General features: G+C 41.6%; 1 protein-coding gene across 6 annotated transcripts in view; it reads left to right on the forward strand.

Moving 5' to 3' along the window:
* The window catches only part of EYA3 (EYA transcriptional coactivator and phosphatase 3), a 71,315-nt gene that overhangs the window by 27,052 nt on the left and 24,692 nt on the right, over window positions 1-19,571 (forward strand). For all 6 annotated transcript variants that reach the window (XM_042793594.1, XM_009964695.3, XM_042793595.1 and 3 more), the window contains 4 exons: window positions 774-817; window positions 12,690-12,769; window positions 15,428-15,494; window positions 16,288-16,430. In XM_042793594.1, coding sequence (XP_042649528.1) covers window positions 774-817; window positions 12,690-12,769; window positions 15,428-15,494; window positions 16,288-16,430 — 334 coding nt within the window. The remainder of the gene's footprint in view (window positions 1-773; window positions 818-12,689; window positions 12,770-15,427; window positions 15,495-16,287; window positions 16,431-19,571) is intronic.

Here is a 19,571-nt window from a genome sequence, read left to right on the forward strand (position 1 = left end):
AGTTTGGCATCCAAACACACTCTGGAAACATGAAGGCTGTAAAACTTTCTGTTAGAGGGAGAAGGTGGGGGAAAGAAAAGTCTGTATATCACAGGAACGTCTCGCTCAAAAGACTACAGGCTACAGAAACTAGCCCTGTCATCATACCAAGGATTTCAAAGTAGTATTTGTAGTCTGCGTGCAGAAAACCGAATTTGTGTTCAAGCCAGTGCTTTCTGTTGTGTAATACCCTATACAGGAACTAGATCCAGTTGACCACTTACAAAAATGGAATAAATGCTGTATTGTTGTTACTCAGAAATGAAAATCGAAACTCCTAATATATTACAGAAAAAATATGCAAGTTTCTATCTTTATATAATATTTAAATATAGGGGGAAAAAAGCAAAGGACCCAAGTTTATGGCAGTTCTGAATCTACGCAGAATAAGATTTTCTTAAAATTTATGGCTGTTGTATTAATTTCCATAAAATTGTCCTTATCAGATGTTTGTAGCTGTATATTCCATAATCTGATACTTAAATAACATGGCAATTTTGCAAACACATTCAGAGTTAGCAGTTGCTTTCTAATTAGGAAAAAGCTTGTTTTGAGATGAAGAACCTGGGGTTACACTGGTTACCTCTGGAGTTCAGTGTAAGGCTTTCTGTATTTAAATACTAATGCAAACTCTCTGGTAACCAGTGATGATCTGCTAATGGAGGTCTGTGTGCATAGATACTGTCAAGGACAGCTCTTGTTTGTTGTGTGTCTGAACATTTTTGTCTCTGCAGGTGAAAAAAGCCAAGATGCAGGAATCCAGAGAACAAAGCTTGAGGTACATAATTTTGAATTTTATTTTGGTGTGGAACAGTTATTAATGTTCATTTAGCATTATAAGCTTCCATTTTAGAAGCTTGCATATTGTTTTATATTTCACAGAGATAGAGCAAATATAAGTCACTTTTGTATTTGATATAATTTTTAGATTAAGTCCCCAGTAAAAAAAAAAAACAAACAACTGGCCCTTTGGTATTAAGCTTTTATAAAAGTGGCTACAAAGAGTCTTAATTGCATCATCAAGCATCCTGTTTTTCACAGAATCTTATGAGACTGTCATGGATTTCACATAAAATGCATTTATTCTGGTGAGACTTAGAATATTTTAATACTGTATGTGCTAGGACACTCAATAAAACTACATGGATAACTGTTTTGAGAAATTAAACCCTCTCAAATTGATAGCCTCTTCTATTTAAAGCTGTTGCTTTGTATTGTTTTTAGCCTTAGTAGATGCTTTCTGATGTGTGTCGCATTTAGGACTTAATTGCTACAATTACATTGAGAATAGCTACATTAGGGTTTATTCTGTTCCTGTGAGTAGTTGCAAATACTGTGAAGACAGATTTCTTTCTGAGGCTTCTGACATCCCAGTGTGAGAAGGAAACACTGCATGTGCCATTGATGCAGGAGTTGATGTAGTACATTGAATCCCCGAATGGGGACATTAGTGCATATTTCTTTTAAAAGGTGAAGAGAATACTTTAACAGGAACCAGCAAGTAAACAGTGTGTGAAATTCATTATATGTCTAAAAATTGCAAATTTGAGCTAATCACTGCGAGCTCCCTTTCTAACTGGTATGAGGTGAGACGAACCATGTCCTAGGAGGACTTTTTCTCTCTGTTGGCTACAAAGGAGCTGAGGGCAGCATGAGCAGGTCTGAACATGCCGGAGTGAATCGTCTTGATTCTCCTTCAGGATTACCCTCCCTCAGTGCAATCACAGATTTCCTACAGGAGCCAGCAGCCTCAAGATTTGAGTGTAAACATCCTTGTATAGTATTTAAAAATAGAATGGGGGGGAGGGATAAAATTGCATTTCTATCCTGCTTAAGTATTCTGTTTAAATATTCTAGCTCTATTTTGGTAAAACTATATATGATTTTAAGTTTGACCTATGGAATAGTTTAATTTATTAGACCTCTTTCTCCTCAGCAACGTGATTTTCAGCTGGCATCAATACTCTGGCTGTATTTGTTCTAGCTGAACTGTGGGAGTGGGGAAAGAAAGAGCTATACCCAGTGAAGGTCATCTCTCTCAGGAGCATTAAGCATCTGTAAGAGTCTTAACACTTTAGTGAATACAGTGTTTTCAGGGGCAAAAAGCCAGAGTATGCGTTTTGGTTAAGCTTCACTCCTTCTCACCAGCCAAAGGAAGGAAACTCACTTGCCTTATAAGCAAACCCATTGCACTCACTAGCCAACTTCCCCCTTACCCTATCCCGGGAAAGCTGTACCTCCTGCCCCAGGGGGTTATCTCCAACGAAGCCTGGAGCAAGGAGCTGGACAAAAGGGGCCTGTCACAGCCTGAAGGAACAGTCCAGGGGAGGATGGAGCTACCAGGGCACTGCTGAGTTTGTCCCCAAAGACCAGTGTTAAAGCATCCTTGAACAGGGTGTCACTTCTGTACTTAAGAAATTGTTATAAATTGAGACCACAATGGATCATAATCCAATTATAATTTTATTAATTATAGCAAGTAGAATATGAGCAAAGACAGCGCTGGACGACAGGGGAGTCTGCGCTCCGCCAACTGCCGTACTGATCAGTTCAAACTGTTCCTTTTTATACATTTTTACATTCGTGGTTGTCTTTGATCAGTACCCCTTCTGCTTGCACAAGTATCTGGTTTGTGTAAGCAATTGCGGTTATCTTGTCTCACGCGGTCATCTTGTCTCACAGGTTATCTTGTCTCACACAAGCGGTGTCTGGCAGCTATTTGCATAAGCAGTTTTTCTGTCTTTTGCCGCCTAACCTTTACATTGAGCTTAACATAAATTTCAATAAACAATACCCTTAGTTCATAGCTTCTTACAATCCCCCCTTTTTCTTTTATCCTATTATTGTTTATTAGATGCTACTTTCATTTTCGTCACTGCAAACAAACCTTTTTCCACAATTCCAACATTTATCATAACACTCTCAAGATAATACCTTACAATTACAATCATAGTTTTCACGTGGCATAACGCATTCACAACAATCTTTTCCACCAGGAAGCTCCTAATAGATCATCCCACCATTCTGAGTCTAACATTGAGGGTGTTTTCAGAGCACCATAGGTAAAACAGCTCTTATTCTATCTGCTATGTGCAGTTGTCGCCTTAATGTTTTTGCCGTGTGTTATTTATTCCTTGCTTTGTTCAGTTAATCCAACAAGTTGTGACCAACATGCAATTTGCTACTACTGTTTCACCTGTTGGTGTTAAGCAAATTCGAGCTGTGTGCCGAACTGCACAGTCAACCGTACTATCAGACACTCTGTAAACAATAATCAACAATTTATTAGCAAACAAGAACCTGAAATAATTAACTGTATAACAATCCAGCAAAGTCCCACGCGACACAATCAGAAAGAGAAAAAGTAAGAACCAAAGATATCAGCACTGTCCTTTGGATGTTGTCCTTCGATGTCTTGTTACCCTTACTCACGGGGCGATAGCGACAGAAAGATAGAGTCCAAGAACAACAGTCACGCGCCGCGCGGTAACTCCTCTGATCAATAACATTTTCTTCTTTGAACTATAAGTCTGTTTCCATCACCTCATCACGGTTTCGAGGGCGTCTTAGTTGTCTTCATGATCTTGGAGGATTGGGGGGAGGAGGTGATCTCCGACACCAGCCACGAGACATTCCCTCGCATACCGCGATGGCAACGACAGTCACCACCAATATAATGAAAAATCCCAACAGCAGGCCGGCGCACACGGGATCGTCCCCTACTCCCATCTTCCCAAGATTGCAATCCAGCGGGATCAGTAAGATTAGTGGGATAGTCCAGCCCCAGGCTAGCGGCTTGACCGAGGAAGGTCCAAGTGCGCAATGAGCGGAAGTTTCTCTTTCACCCAGAATGCCTGTGCTGCCTAGATCTGGGCGGGCCTGGCAGTTGTTTTTGCCATCCGGGTATAGCCGAACTTTCGAGACCCTCCAACAACACATGCGCTTTGGACTGGGGGCGTGGAAATCCATTTTCCTGCTGTGTATGTGGACCCTGACTCCTGATCCCTACAGACCAGGCAGGTTCGCCACTCGCGCTCTCACTCTTGTACCTCCGATACTGCGAAAACAATGGAGCGTGCTTATGCATGGGCAGCAATTTATTGTGCAGCCTTGATGTTGGTAGCCCTCACTTTGTTTGCCTTTTTACTACATATCTTTTGCCCTTGTAAATGTTCCTCTTTCAAGTGCCCATGTAGTTGTATCTGCTTATGTAAACCACCATCTCCTTTGGTTAACCATGTCGAAAATTCTGTTATAGGTCTTTTCGGCGGTTTTGGTACTGGCTGTTTTACTTCTGTCACATCTTTTACTTGGATTCTCTTCTTCCCACTAAAAATATCTCCATCCACCCTTCTGTCTTTGGGAAAGCAAAGCCACTCTGATGTTGGACATAACAGTAAAGCACTTGCTGCACAAATTTGCCACTATTAAAGCAAACCATACCAGGATGATTAGCAGAGGTCCGGTATAACATATGCTCCCACCTCTCATGCCTATGGGGTTGCAGCCCACAGCTGAGAAAAAGGTCTTCTTGGTGGCGAGCACAGAGGTTAACCCGGTCTTGCCCTCTACTGTTTAACAAATCCGTGTGTTAAGAGTTAGTCAATTCAAGTGCAGCTCCTTTGTAGCCACTTCCTTTGTTTCTAAGCAAAGCAAAATTTTGGCACTTTCCGATAGTGTCCTCCCATCAACTCTCAGGGACATCACAAATTCTGGGGACTAACCTCTTTTTCCCCGTAAATCAAGGTTACAGTTCATGCCCCTTCCCTATACAGTTATAAGACAATTTTCTCCATCTGCAAGAAATACCACATCCGGTAACACATTTCACATTCACACAAAACCCACGCTTCATGACATCCATACATACACTCGAGACAAGGTATTACCCAATTAGGTTGATTTTCTAGCAATGCCTAATTGACTCCAAAATGCTCATAATCTCACATGTCTGTCAGTTAATGCTCGGTAAACGCCAGCTTTTCCCTGACAGTTTTTTTTGTTTGGTTTTCTCTGTTTTTTTGTTTTTGTTTCCTTATACAGCGAGTAAGTAAATGAATAAGTAAATTTTCACAGTGTTACCTCTGAACCCAGTCAAAAACCCAGTCAAACCACTGGTTAAGAGTCATTCAATCCCCTCCTGATGAATTTACTTAGTCCTTTGAGGGTGACTTGTAGTTGGTCAGTTGATGGTACCACAGTCCACTCCTGAGGCTTTTCCACCGGTCCTTTTCCTCAGGAGGCAAGAGTCCACCCCTTTTCTTTTGTTCGGATCGCTGTCTCGGTGGTCAGCAGCACCTGAAATGGACCTTCCCACTCGGGAGTTAATGATTAATCTTTCCACACTTTTATCAATACCCAATCACCTGGTTTTACATTGTGGATATTAAAAGCCAATAGTGGTATTTGAGGCAGAAGTCCTTTCTTTCTTAATTTCATTAAAGTGTTACCAATTCTTATTACATACTTTCTTACATATTGATCTCCTACTTCAGGGATGACAATATCCCTGTCATTACTCATACATGGTAATCCAAGCATCATTTCATAGGGAGAAATACCCAGGTCTGTTCGTGGCTGAGTATTGATCCTTAATAAGGCCAATGGCAGGCATTTAATCCAAGACATCTGAGTCTCAATCATTAACTTAGTCAAGGTTTGTTTTGAAGTTTGATTCATTCTTTCTCCTCTTCCAGAACTCCGAGGATGCCATGGGGTGTGCCATGCCCATTCGATCCCTAAGGCTTCAGATAGCTGTTGTATATAATTTTTAAAATGAAATGTGTTCCTCCGCCCAAGTCTATTCTTTCTATTAATCCATATCTGGGGATAATGTTTTCCAGTAACACCTTGGATACCATGCTTGCCATTGCCCTTGGTGTGGGGGATTGCTTCCACCCAATGAGTTAAGTGAGCCACTAATACCAACAAATACTTCCACCTTTGTATTTAAGGTAGCTCTGTTAAGTCTACCTGGAGGCTTTGTATGGCTAGCTCCTGTTCCCCAGCCACCCCTTTTTTTTTTTTTTTTTTTTTTTTATCTCATTACCTTTTTGTTCACTTTTTGACAAATCAAACATCGATCAACTAGTTGTTTAGCCACCATATATATATTCCTATACACCCATATTGTCTAAGGAAATGATCACAAAGTGATTGCGTTCCCCAATGTATTTTCTGATGTATTAATGACAGAATTTCTCATGATCTTGTTTTATTTAACATCTGCCTTCCATCTGCTAAAGTCCATTTTCCTTCTGAATCTTTTCCCCCCTTATTTTTAAGTATATCCTTTTCTTGTTCTGTGAAATTTGGGGCTAAATTCTCATAATCCCCTGGTATTATTACCAATAAAACTACCAATGATGATTCTGTTGCTGCTTCTCTGGCTACTTAATCTGCTAAATTATTCCCCCTTATTTCCATTGATGCTCCCCTCTGATGTCCTTTCACATGCACAATTGCAATTTCTGTGGGGAGCTTCAGGGCTTCTAAAACTTCTCTGATCAGCCGCTCATGTACTAGCTCCTTCCCTTTTGTATTTATAAGCCCTCTTTCTTCCCATATTTTTCCAAATGTGTGGACCACTCCAAATGCATACTTTGAGTCTGTGTACACTGTCCCTTCCGTATCTCTCAAATATACCAATGTCTGTTTTAGAGCATAGAGTTCACAGACTTGTGCTGACCACCCAGCAGGTAATTTCCCCTTTTCAAACACTTCCATCTTCTGCCTCTCGATAATTACATAACCCAATATTTTTCCTTCTAGGCATCGAGAGGACCCATCAATAAATAGTTTTTCTCTATAGGGCAAAGGTTTATTTAACAGATCTTCTCTTATTTTCGTTTGATAATTTATAAAATCCAAACAGTTATGCTCTGGTTCCTAAATATCCTCCCCGATTCTCCTCCCATAATTCTAGTAATTTAACCACTAGTTTTCCTTCACCCAGCACCACACCTATTCCTAATTGCACTTGTAAATCTCTACCTAGCAAATTACATCCTACCCCTGGCATTAACAACAAATCATTAACAGCATATTGATCTTCCCCTTGTATTAACACATTCTTTATAACTGGGACCAAAAACCCCTTCACCTTTAGCCCCTACAGCCCAAGTTGTATCTTTTACATAATCTTCCTCCTGGGGTCTTAATTTCAAATTTATCAAGGGCTCTTCTGTTGGTATATCCCCCAGGAGGTAGAGTCCCTGACACCCCTAGTGATTACCACCCTCATCCTGTTGGGTTACTTCAAACACCAACAGGTCCCGTATTCTCTGGGGGCATTCTTGTTTATAATGCCCCCCCTCCCCACAATAAAAACATTCCCTTGTGATTTCCCTAGCCAGTGGTGCCTCTTGGTTCCACCTTCCCTTTCATTCCCTTGCCTGTTTCAAATTGTGATTTCCTGTCTGAGATTTCTTGTGTTTATTTCTAACAGCTTCTTGTGCAGTTATCATAATTTTAGCTTTAGTTTTAGCCTTTTCTTCATCCTTCCTAATATCTACTTTCTGTGCTTCTCTCAGGAGTTCCTCCAGACACTTATTATAATGACCTGGAGTCACTCATATCTCTCCTCCGCTCTTGTTCATTCTGATTCCACTGCAGAGGGGTTACAAGGAGTTTCCTTTCCCCGGGTATCCCCTGCTGATTTTCTCTCTCCCATATCCACATTCCAACCGTTCTGATCATCTGTCTTTCCTCAGGAGAGAAAAAAAAAAATTCCCGTAATCGACTGCATCTCCTCCCATGTATATATATACTGGGTCCCAAAAATTGATCAATCTTCTCTGACAGCCCCACAGGGTCCTCTAAAAACCTCCTAAATTCATTCTTATACGCCCTCACTTCTACATTAGTGAGCGGCACATCCACAAATCCCATCCCCCCTTGAATTCCTGCCGCTGGGACTTCCCGGCAAGGGATTAACCCTAGCCGCCCCGTGCTCCCTTAAACGATTTCCCTTAAATCATGTATGAGCTGATATTTCCCATTTGGTTTCTTTACAGGCAGAATGGGGGTGTTAAAGGGTGACATACAAGGCTCTAAGATTCCTTGTGCTAATAATCGATCAATTTCTGGTTTTAATCCTCTCCGTCCGTCTAGGGAAATGGGATATTGCTTTACCCTCACAGGTATGTGGGGTTCAGAGACTTGGATTTTAATCGGTGGGATTTCCAGTCTACTAATTGTGTCCGGAGAGTACCAGACATCGGGGTTAATTTGTTTTTGCTCATCCACGGTCAAAGGATAAGTAGACACTGTTAGCTCTTGATTTTTCACTTTAATTTCTAATTGTAATTCAACAATTAAATCTCGTCCTAGCAGATTAAATTCTGCTTCAGGGACGAGCAAGAGTTCACCCATTCCAAATTTATTTTCAGTTTCGAATACCACATTTTTGATTTTGTTTACTTTAAATGGTTCTCCTTTTGCCCCAATTACTTGTACTTTTTCCGGGGAAATTTTACATCCCTCAGGTATTTGTTTAATAGTCGATTTTTCAGCCCCAGTGTCTACTAAAAAGGTGAACTCTTGTTTATGGGGACCTATTTTTAATTTTATCAAGGGCTCATGATGACTCCGGTCGCCTAAGATATAGAGCCCCTGGCTCTCCTATTCCGTTTTCAATATTTCCTCATCCCTGATCCTTTCTCTGCAATTCTTCTTTATATGTCCCTTCTTTCCACAGTAAAAACAACATCTCTGTTCCTTCTTTACTACTACGTTCCCTTGTTTCGTTCCAGCAGATCTGTGTTTACCAGTTCGTCCTTTACGATCCTCTCTGACCGCTGCTACCATCATTTTTACTTGTCGCTTGCTGCTCTCTTTCTCTCACCTTACATAGACTTTCTGAGCTTCTCTCAATAATTCATCCAACCCTCTATTCTGCCAGTCTTCTAACTTTTCAATCTTCTTTCTGATATCTTCCCATGATTTTGCCACAAACTGAGTTTTGAGGAGTGCTTGCCCTAAAGGGTCGTCTGGATTTACCCCAGAATACAGCTGAAGGGCTTTCCTCAGTCGTTCCAGCCACTCAGTAGGGCTCTCATCTTTCTTTTGCATTTCATTAAATGCTTTATTAATATTCTGGCCACAGGGTACTGCTTCTCTAATTCCCTGAATTACTATAGTTCTCAGGTCCTGCATATGAGTTCTATGCACCGGATCCTGATTATCTCTATTAGGTCTTTGGAGTGGCCATTTAATATCCGCTTGAGGTCCCTGGGCATGTTGAGCATCCCACAGTCTCATTCCTGCTCGTCTAATCATATCTCTTTCCTCGGTAGTAAATAATTGACCAAGGATAGATTGCATCTCATCCCAAGTATAAAGGTTTGGTCCAAAAAATTGATTTAATCTTTCTGCCACTCCGAGTGGGTCCTCAATTAAGTTTCCCATCTCGGTTCTTTTAAAATCTCATAGGTCAGCCGAGTTTAGGGGTACGGAAATATATCCGATCACGGGTTGAGGTCCCCCCATGGGTATTTCCCTTAGGGGGTACATCTGAGCTGCCCCTTTTTGGCTTCTAGTTACACGTCTAGGAGGAGGGGGAGACTCTTGTTCCGACTCCGGTGGGGGAGTGGGCGCTCTGGGGACCTCTGGAGGGGCTGTGGGAGCAGGAGGGGAAATGTAAGGAGGGGGGGGTTAGAAGGGTTTCGTCTAACTCTTCCTTCTTTTTCTTTTGTTTAGTTTATTTCATTCAGCGGGTAAAGTCTAGCTCCCAGTCTTTTTAGCCACACTCCCGCATACTGACTTTCTTCCGGGTTAAGGGGTTTTTTATTATTAACCCAGAGATTTAATTGTTGCCTTATCCAATCTTCTTCTGACCCGCAGACTGGCCAAAAGACATTTTTAGAAATCTTCTTCCCTCCCCATATCTTAGTACAATATTCTATCATTTTCTGCTTATCTTTCCCTAGTGTTCCAGGGAAATATCTCCAATTGTCTAAGATATATGCCAGAGGGGTATTCTTAGGTACAGTGGGTACCCTTCCCATGGGAGTCGAAGGCTTGCTGCCCTTCGCCCCCATCTTCTGGATTATCCACAAACACACACTCACTTGCTCCCCTTGTTCCTGGCCCAGTCCCTCGCGGGAGATGGGAAACGCAGTACTTAAGGGTCCGCACTCGCTTGGTTCAGTATATCGAACCTCTCATTCGTTATAATCCAGGAAACCCAATCCCGCCCGAACGGTAAACCCGCGAACAAATTCGCAATATACTTACGCATCCTGCGTCTTCGTCCGGACTCCCGTGCACAGAATTTTTATGGGATTTTACCGGTTTCTCCTTTGCTCATTATTCTAGAATTTAGGTTCGTCGGTAAGGATGGGGTGGGCTATCAGTCGCGGGGCCGCGGATTGCCGCGGGGCGCCTCCCCGGAGGACAGAAGCCCACCGTTCCTTATCCGAGTCACGGCACCATGAAATTGTTATAAATTGAGACCACAATGGATCATAATCCAATTATAATTTTATTAATTATAGCAAGTAGAATATGAGCAAAGACAGCGCTGGACGACAGGGGAGTCTGCGCTCCGCCAACTGCCGTACTGATCAGTTCAAACAGTTCCTTTTTATACATTTTTACATTCGTGGTTGTCTTTGATCAGTACCCCTTCTGCTTGCACAAGTATCTGGTTTGTGTAAGCAATTGCGGTCATCTTGTCTCACAGGTTATCTTGTCTCACACAAGCGGTGTCTGGCAGCTATTTGCATAAGCAGTTTTTCTGTCTTTTGCCGCCTAACCTTTACATTGAGCTTAACATAAATTTCAATAAACAATACCCTTAGTTCATAGCTTCTTACAAAATGTTTGCAGATTATTAGATTATTTTGGATTTGTCATGCACTGTTCCAGTTACATGTCAATATTTGATTTGTTCATAGGTAGTGGAAGTACAGATAATGTCTTAATGAAACTGCTTTTTCCTTTTATGGTTGCCTTGTTGGCTTTAGTTTTATTATTGCTAGTTCTGCAACACAGCTTTTCATGAAGTCTTGAGCCATCTGCGTGTTATTCTGATATTCTCAGACTGCAGTTTTACAAGGTGAAGGGACCAATATAACTGCTTATTGCTGCTGAGAAGGGGAGTTCTGCTTGTAGCTCAAGTGTGCACCAAGCATGGTGCTTGCTGGATGCCTCCATGAGCAGAGTCTATTCAGTATCCCAGAAAAAATAACTGGACTATTTTTGTGCTGGATGAGCAAATTAAACTCTTGTGGAGAGCCTGAAGGATGCCTGAGCTGACGCAGGGGAACAGGAGGCAGCAGCTACAAGCTGCTAGGTCTGCTGAGCTGTCAGTGAAGCTCCAGCCTTATCCTGAGAAACCAGTTGGTGAGTAAATGTGCTGGAGATGAAGAGGTGGTTTGACCCCGGCTGGATGCCAGGTGCCCACCAAAGCTGCTCTATCACTCCCCTTCTCAACTGGGCAGGGAAGAGAAAATATAATGAAAGGCTCGTGGGTCGAGATAAGGACAGGGAGAGACCATTCACCGATTACTGTCATGGGCAAAACAGGCTCAACTTGGGGAAATTAGTTTAATTTATTACCAGTTAAATTGGAGATGAATAATGAGAAATAAAAACATCTTGGAACACCTTCACCCCATCCCTCCCTTCTTCCTGGGCTTAACTTCACTCCTGATTTTCTCTACCTCTTCCCTGTCAGCTCCACAGAGGGGCAGGGGATAGGCGTTGTGGTCAGTTCATCACCCGTTGTTTCTGCTGCTCCTTCCTCCTCATGGGCAGGATTCCTTATACTCTTCCCCTGCTCCCTTAGTCCTCCATGAACTTCTCCCATGTGAGTTCTTCCCACAGGCTGCAGCTCTTCCCAAACTGCTCCAGCGGGAGTCCCTTCCACAGGATGCAGCCCTCCCAACATCAGACTGTTTCAGCGTGGGTCCTCCACGGGTCACAAGTCCTGTCAACAAACCTGCTCCAGCATGGGCTCCTCTCTCCATGGGTCCACAGGTCCTGCCAGGAGCCTACTCTAGCATGGGCTCTCCATGGGGTCACAGCCTCCTTCAGGCATCCCCCTGCTCTGGTATGGGGTCCTCCATGGGCTGCAGGTGGCATCTGCTCCACCGTTAACCTCCATGGGCTGCAGGGGACAGCCTGCCTCGCCATGATCTTCACCATGGGCTGCAGGGGAATTTCTGCTCTGGTGCCTGGAGCATCTCCTCCCTCTCCTTCACTGGCCTTGGTGTCTGCAGTTTCTCTCACATATTTTCACTCCTCTCTATGGCAGCAGTTTTGTGCAGTTTTTTTTTTCCCCTCTTTTAAAATATGTTGTTACAGAGATGTTACCACCGTCACTGATGGGCTTGGCCTTGGCCATCAGTGGGTCCCTCTTAGAGCTGGCTGACATTGGCTCTATCAGACATAGCTTCTAGCAGCTTCTCAAATAAGTCACCCCTGTATCCCCCTTGCCACACAAACACAATACAGTTTAATGTCTAATTAGAGCTGCAAATCTCTCTCTTAGGATCTCTGTGTGAAATACCAAAGAGTGCAGAGCTAGATTCTGTTAAGAGTCGGTTTGCCTCGGTTAGGAAGGTTGAATCCACGGGTTATGGTGCTCAAGGATCTGAATTTAAGAGTTCATAATGCTAATGATTAGCCTTTGTTTGTCCTAGCAGTCATGTGAGCAATGCAGAAGTCAGCGATCAGAAACCTGAATCTTCAAGCCTTGGTTCAAACCTTCCCATGTCCAGTGAGAGTAAGTATCTTCTGGAGTTCTTCTGTTCCCACTGTCTTTCCTTTTTTTCTTCTGCTGGTCTCATTACTTTGCTTCATCAAGCACAAGCTTTGTCTCCTCCTTTGAATCTTTAGCCTGTCCTTACTATCAGTTGTAAAGTGAAAGTTTGCTGTGGTGCTCACAAAGTATTAATGGCTGATAATAAGCAAGTATCTCTTTCTAACAAGTATTTTTGTGTCACTGTCCTCCAACTTGCTGCTGTGTCTTAGCCACCTTATACATGATTTTTCTTGGGAGTTGAGTTGTTCAATAATGATTTCTATTGTGAAAGATGTTACTTTTATAAATATCTCTACGCAGTTGGTTGGGTCTTTTGTAATAATATGGCATACACTTAATCTTAGAGTCCAAACTGTATTGAATGTCTGCAGGAATTCCTTATTAAATAAATGGAGAGAAAACTGAGGCAGAAAATAAAAAAATTTCATAGTGAGAGATGCAATGTATCCTTTCTTCTGGGGAAAGAGCGCTGGAGATTATCACAAAAATAGGATTCCTGTGTAGAATACTTTTGACTGCCCATACTTATTTATAAGTGTAAATCAGCTCAACTTGATTGAAAATATGTAATGTGTAACTTTCCATTGTTAACTGATTGTATCTTAACTATTTCAATCAATGTGCTGTGAAGTTGCAGTTGCAGGAGTTACCAGAAGTTTTAGCCTGCACAATCTGCTGCCAAACTGGATAAGCCATTTACAAATTCCAGAAGTTGCATGCAGTAATATTATGTTTTGGGTGTTTTTTTTTTTCTTTTTTACACCATTACCTAATTCTTTATATGCTATTTAAAAAACAAGAGTTCTAGAAATACTGTTACTGCATTACTATCTGGATGAATATTCACATTCTTTAAAGAAAAAAAACCCAAACATTTTTGTAAGAGGGATGTGAGAATATCTGATAAGAATTGAATGAAAGCCTTCTTTATGTCCAAAAGTTCCCTATTTTTATTTCCTGTTGTTTCTTTTTGCTGCGTGGACTTCGAACCATGTGTAAGGGCAAACACTGAGGACCAGAGGGAGGTGATTCATGGAGCATTCAGAAGTTTCAGAGCATGTGGCTGATGGCTTGTGTTTCTCATCTGCTTATGCTCAGATTACACCAAAAGGAGGTTATTTAGGTAGCAGAATGCAAATGTTAGGGTTGCCTGTGCAAACTAACTTGCTCCCCTTAGTGAATGTAACTAATAAGAGAGTTAACTACATGATGATACAAGAGCAATAATTTTGTAGGACTGTTCCAGATAGGGAGAACCTGACTTGGAGCACATCACTGGCACCTGGAGCAAATCCCAAGGCAAAGTATGCTGTTATCCCTGACCATGTTTCTTTTTGAAGGCCATTAGTTGAGTCACTCCAGAAAGGAGAGAGAAAGTACAGTCTCTTGTAATGTTAGTGATGGAGGAGCTGTGCAAGAGATGCATTGTTAGCCTGGATCCCCTCCTAGGCAGGGCTGGAACCTGGGTGCTTTGCCTGCTTCTAAACAGGCTTCAGATGAATAAACTGGATGCACAGCAGCACAGCTGTTTTTGCTAAGGATTTGGGTATGATGCTTGTAGATCCAAACTGGTAAACCCAGGTATTGAACAGATTTACAGTCACAAAAGTTATGTAGCTTGGAGATCAGTGCAGCACACTGCACTATGGTGTTAACATATGCCAGAGGAGCTGCACAGTGTCAAATTGTGTGCCAGGGGTCTTGCACATCCTTGCTTTCTTAGTTTGATGAACAGCTGAGTATTTATCAGGTCAGCTCATCTGAATACATGGGGGGGGGGGGGGTGTTAATGGTTCTTGAGTTAAGACATAGCAACTCAAGCCCTCTTCTCCATGCCAACCCAGAATGCTGTAATTGAGAACTGTCACATGGGGTATAATAGAGCTAAGTGAGAAGATTTTGAACATTTGCTCCTTAGATTTTCAGACTGAGTGACTCTGTCTTACTGCTTTTAGAGTGCAATTGCTGTGGATTTATTCAAGCAGAAAAATTGAAACATTCCTTAGATGTAACTGCCACATTTCTTTAGAGGTCATCTGAATTTGGTGTCTGAGCCTCATGCACTGCAGCTCTGCCTGTTCTCACTTGATGTGTGGGATTAAGTTTGTTGATCGGGGAGCTGCTCCTTTTTAAAGGGAAGACAGATTGCTGGAGCCATGCTCTGAGTATGTAGAAAAGAGAAGGGGAAGAGGAAAGCATGGCAAAAAAGCATCTGCCTTGGTCTGTGCTCTGGGACACAGAAAATAAATGGTAATCTTGGCACAGATGAAGACTCTTTGTCATATGCAAGGTTTTGTGCAGGACTGAAATCAAAGTTTTATCATGACAATTGCAAAAGATGACAGTACCAACTGGTAAAGAGGAACAGTGCTGTTACAAAGGGAGCAGTAGTGTTGACTGAGTCATTTGCCTGCTGTGAACTGGCAAGAAAAACATTTTTGTGCTGGTTTAACAGTGCATTTTTTGAGAATTTGCTTTGAAACAGATATTCAAGGCACTAAATAAACCTTTGTAAATCCTTTGTCTTGGTTAAAATGTACTGTGCATGCTGATACCTAATTGTAATTATTTGTTGGGCTTTGAAATCGGCTATGTAATTATACAAACTTTTTTTTTCAGTTATGACATGCACTGATTATATCCCAAGGTCATCAAATGATTATACCTCACAGATGTATTCAGCAAAGTAAGTCAAACAATTGTTACTGAATTCTGTAACTCTTACTTCTTTCTGAAGTAATCTTTTTGCACCCTTACGCATTTCTGTAATGCTGTAATAACTTTCATATCTGGTGGCAACAGATACTCATTGCTGTGGACACTGAAGCTGGTAGAAGTCACGCTTTGGCTTCAGTGGCTGTTATTTAGTGATCAAGGATAAACGAGCCCCTTCAAGTAATTAACAACTGCAACAGACTTGTTGAATAATACCCATAATATTTGGGGAATAAACAAACTGGACATAAATGAATATAAGGGGAATATAGGATTTTCTTGTCATTAACCATGTTTGGGGATCTTAATAGTTCTTCTCATTACAGCATAGTAGGCCTTAATCCCCCTCGCTTGCTTTTATATAGTTTGTGTGTTTCAGTAGTTTTGGCACACACTGCTATGTTGTATTAGTGTTAGAATTTGGTGTTGTGAGGCATGGAAAGTGATACTAATTGCTTGTGCCTGTTGGAATGGGGAGTTTATTCTTCCCCTCTCACCCTGCCCTCCCGGTCCTGGAATAAGCACTGGTGCTCTGGCATCACAAAGGAGTTTCCCCTGGTATCACCGCAAGAAACAGGCAGCGTATATAAAACCAAGAGGCTGTTGTATTAGGAAACACAAGTGGGTTGTTACACTAGGAACACCTGCCAGTGTGTATTGTCTCTTCTTTCTGAAGCAATTTTTTAATGTGTCTCCTGATTTGGAGGCTGAAAGATGCGTATGTATATAGTTCTTGTTTACTTTTGTTCTTTCTTTTTAATAAGGCCATATGCACATATCCTTTCTGTACCTGTATCGGAAACAATGAGCCCTTACTCTGGTCCAACTCAGTACCAAGCACTACAGCAGTCTCAGCCCTACACCATCTACTCCCAGACCACCCAAACCTATGGACTACCTCCTTTTGGTAAGAAGTAACTTTTGAAAGACTTCTCAGTGCCTGCAATTATTGTCTTATGTCTCAATAAAAAGCCAGTGTTAAGCCTGACCAGGTGTGTTGGAGAGAAGAGTTTGTAGTAAACCACATGCCTAACTTAAATTGTAGATCTGTACTGATCTCTATATGTGACTTCATATTATAAAACATTATTTCTCATAGAGCTGGTTTTGTGGACATTAATTTGGATGTCTTTCCATGAAGCTTGCCAGGTGGTTCTTAGTTTGGGATCATAATTTTCTCTAACTGGTATAGCTGTGTTTGTGCACTTTCCTTGTCAGTGAAATCACACAAGACCCCATACAACAGCATCTCTGCTGAAGGCATTTTTCCTTTCTTTTTTGCTGTCCAGGATTAAGACTTTTTTGTTGTTTCATCTCACACCAAATGTAGATTTCATACTGAAATGTCTTCAGGTTTACTAGGCGATGAAGTTTGCATAAGTTTCTTTAACACTTAAGCCCTTTATTAGCCATTCCAATGTTTGCAAGTGCTTGAAGGGCACTAGTGCTGTTATGACTGAGCAGCTAAAACTCAGTGACAGGGTTTAATCTTTTCACATTGTGCTTCCTTTATAGCACATGGAGGGAGAGACACACCTCTGGGGTGTTGGTGTGTTTTAGAAGATAATGGCTGTCCTTTCTCTGTGATGTATAAAGGGAGTTGAGGATGAGTAGTGCAGACAGAAAAAAATTAAATTCTAGGTGGGTTAGCTAGTGAAAGGAGCTGCCTGGTCTTTCCTTGTACTCTTGTATATTAAAGTTTTAAGCACTGGGGGAAAAAACTCCCAAAGGAGATAGATTAACTATCTCCCTGCATGTATGAAATTTTATAACTGATTATTAAAAAATGACATTTTAACTTCTCTCTTCATTTTTAATGTTGGCCTGCTTGGTTTCATATGTAAATATTGTATAATGTTGCAAGCTCTCTAAAATGTATAGTGGCAGAGGGCTGTTTTGCCCGTTAGCACGCAGCTCTAATGAGAGGGGAGAGCATCACCTTTCCATGCAGGTAACCTGGGGGAGCACCACATGTGCTGTCAGTAAGCTGTGCAGCTGTGAGATAGTCATGAATATCTGTCTCGGGGGCTTGTGGTCATGCTGTATAACTAAATGAACAGAACCTCTTGCAGATTTATCTGTAGTGCTAAAATCTTAGTATCTTGAAGTGTAAAAGGATGAATTTTTCCTTAGCTGAAGAACTAGATGTCTTTGAATAAAACCAGCAACATGAGGAAAGGCTGAGAGAATTGGGTTTGTTCAGCCTCGAGAAGAGGAGGCTTAAAGGAGACCTTATCACCATGTGGCTACAACATGAGTGGCTACAGAGAAAATGGGTAATCCCTTTTTACAAGGGGTCCCATGGAAAAGGCAAGCGGTAATGGCTACGAGTTACTGCCAAGGACATTCCGACTGGACACCAGAGGAAAATTTTTCACAATGAGAACAATCAGCCATTAGAATAATCTTCCCAGGGAAGTGGTAGATTCCCCAGTGTTGGACACTTTTAAGATTGAACTGCAAAGGGTGCTGGGCCATCTTGTCTAGATCGGGCTTTTGCCAAGAGAGGTGGGACCGGATGACCCCTGAGGTCCCTTCCAACCTGGTATTCTGTGATTCTGTGATTTATGGCTTTTGTTAGCTGCTGACAGAGAAAAGACTTTTATATAAATTACAAAACAATTGATTTATCTTGGTATTTTTGAAAGATGGTTTAGAAAAGATAATATAACTGGGCTCAGTTTTATTATACGTAAGTTACATTACTAATACTGTTTAAAGTAATATGGCACAAATTGTTAACTTTATGAGAAAGGTCAATATGTAAAACAAATCTACATACCTTTCTTTCTTTTCTTTTCTTTTTCATACGTATACACCTGGGATTCATGAAAAGGAATTTTCTTGTGGTTGAGGGATCCTTAGGAAGAAAATTATGCTTTTGTAGTAACTGGGACACAAGGATTTGATCAAACAGTATCTCCCAAATCTTGTTTGCCCTGTATTAACGCTGAGATACATTGTTCTGACTGATCACTTGAATACTGTAAAGTGGGAGTTTTGCAGGATGTAAAGCCTGTAAATGTTGGCCTGTTATTAGCAATTCAGGAGAATAGGGTCATTTGGGTGGCTGTTGGTATTTGCTGCTCCTGCATTTCTAGCTTAGCCCCTGCCAGTAAGGTTCAAGTATGACTGCCATTTCAGAGGTTTTTAGAAACAACCAACCCTCCCCACCACCTATCACGACAGCGGTCTCAGGATTTCTAGTGGACAAGGACCTAGTTGACTGTGTTATGTGTCCTGGGGAGCTGAAGGTCTCTGCCTGTTGTGTTTTCTGAGATTCCTTCATTCTTCTGGGAGATCTTTTCCCTGGAAAGCTGAACCAGTGTGGAGAAGTCTGATGCTGTGTCCATACTGAAGTCTTCAGTGGCCAGTGCAATTTGTCTTCTGTCTTTCTAAACACTCTGTTCCCTGTCTTTTTGTCTGTTTGTAATGTTGGATGTTGTCACAACAGTCTGTTACGTACAAACCATGCCCAACCCCATGTTACCGTTTCTGGAATGTACTTCTCTTCCTTGGGTGCCTGCACTTTGGTTTCAGTGCCTCATTGTACTGTTTTTTGCTATATCTGAACAGTGGCTGGTGGTTTCCTTTACTTGTTTACTTGGTGTTTATTGATAGTTTGTTGTGGATGTGCATTGAGGCTGCTTTGTATGTTCTTAGTTGTTTTACTGTGTCATGTGTTGTGGTTTTTTACACAAATATGTGTAAACATGTGGAGTGCTCTCTTGAAGTGTTAGGCCAAGACGTTTAAAAAGGTGTTTTCAACTTCTAGCATTTTTGGGGGGAGGGAGGGTATAAGGGTTTTTGTTAGCATTTTGTGCATGTGTGTGATGTCTTATTGGTGGCAGTGGTGGTGGCTGCATTTGTTGGGAGTGTTTAATTTTTTTTTTGAATCCAAAGGTTCTGGAATTTGGGGGTACTTAGCTGCCTCAGTGTTATACTTTGAATGTAACAGTAGAATTTTTTCTGGAGACCTAGGTAAGAGAAGCACATTTTCTGTTGACTTCATAGGAACTTTTGTCTGTTGAACATCTTCTGGAATGGG

The sequence above is a fragment of the Tyto alba genome, unplaced genomic scaffold (genome assembly GCF_018691265.1).
Source record: "Tyto alba isolate M040663 unplaced genomic scaffold, T.alba_DEE_v4.0 Super-Scaffold_20, whole genome shotgun sequence".
NCBI classification, from domain to species: domain Eukaryota; kingdom Metazoa; phylum Chordata; class Aves; order Strigiformes; family Tytonidae; genus Tyto; species Tyto alba.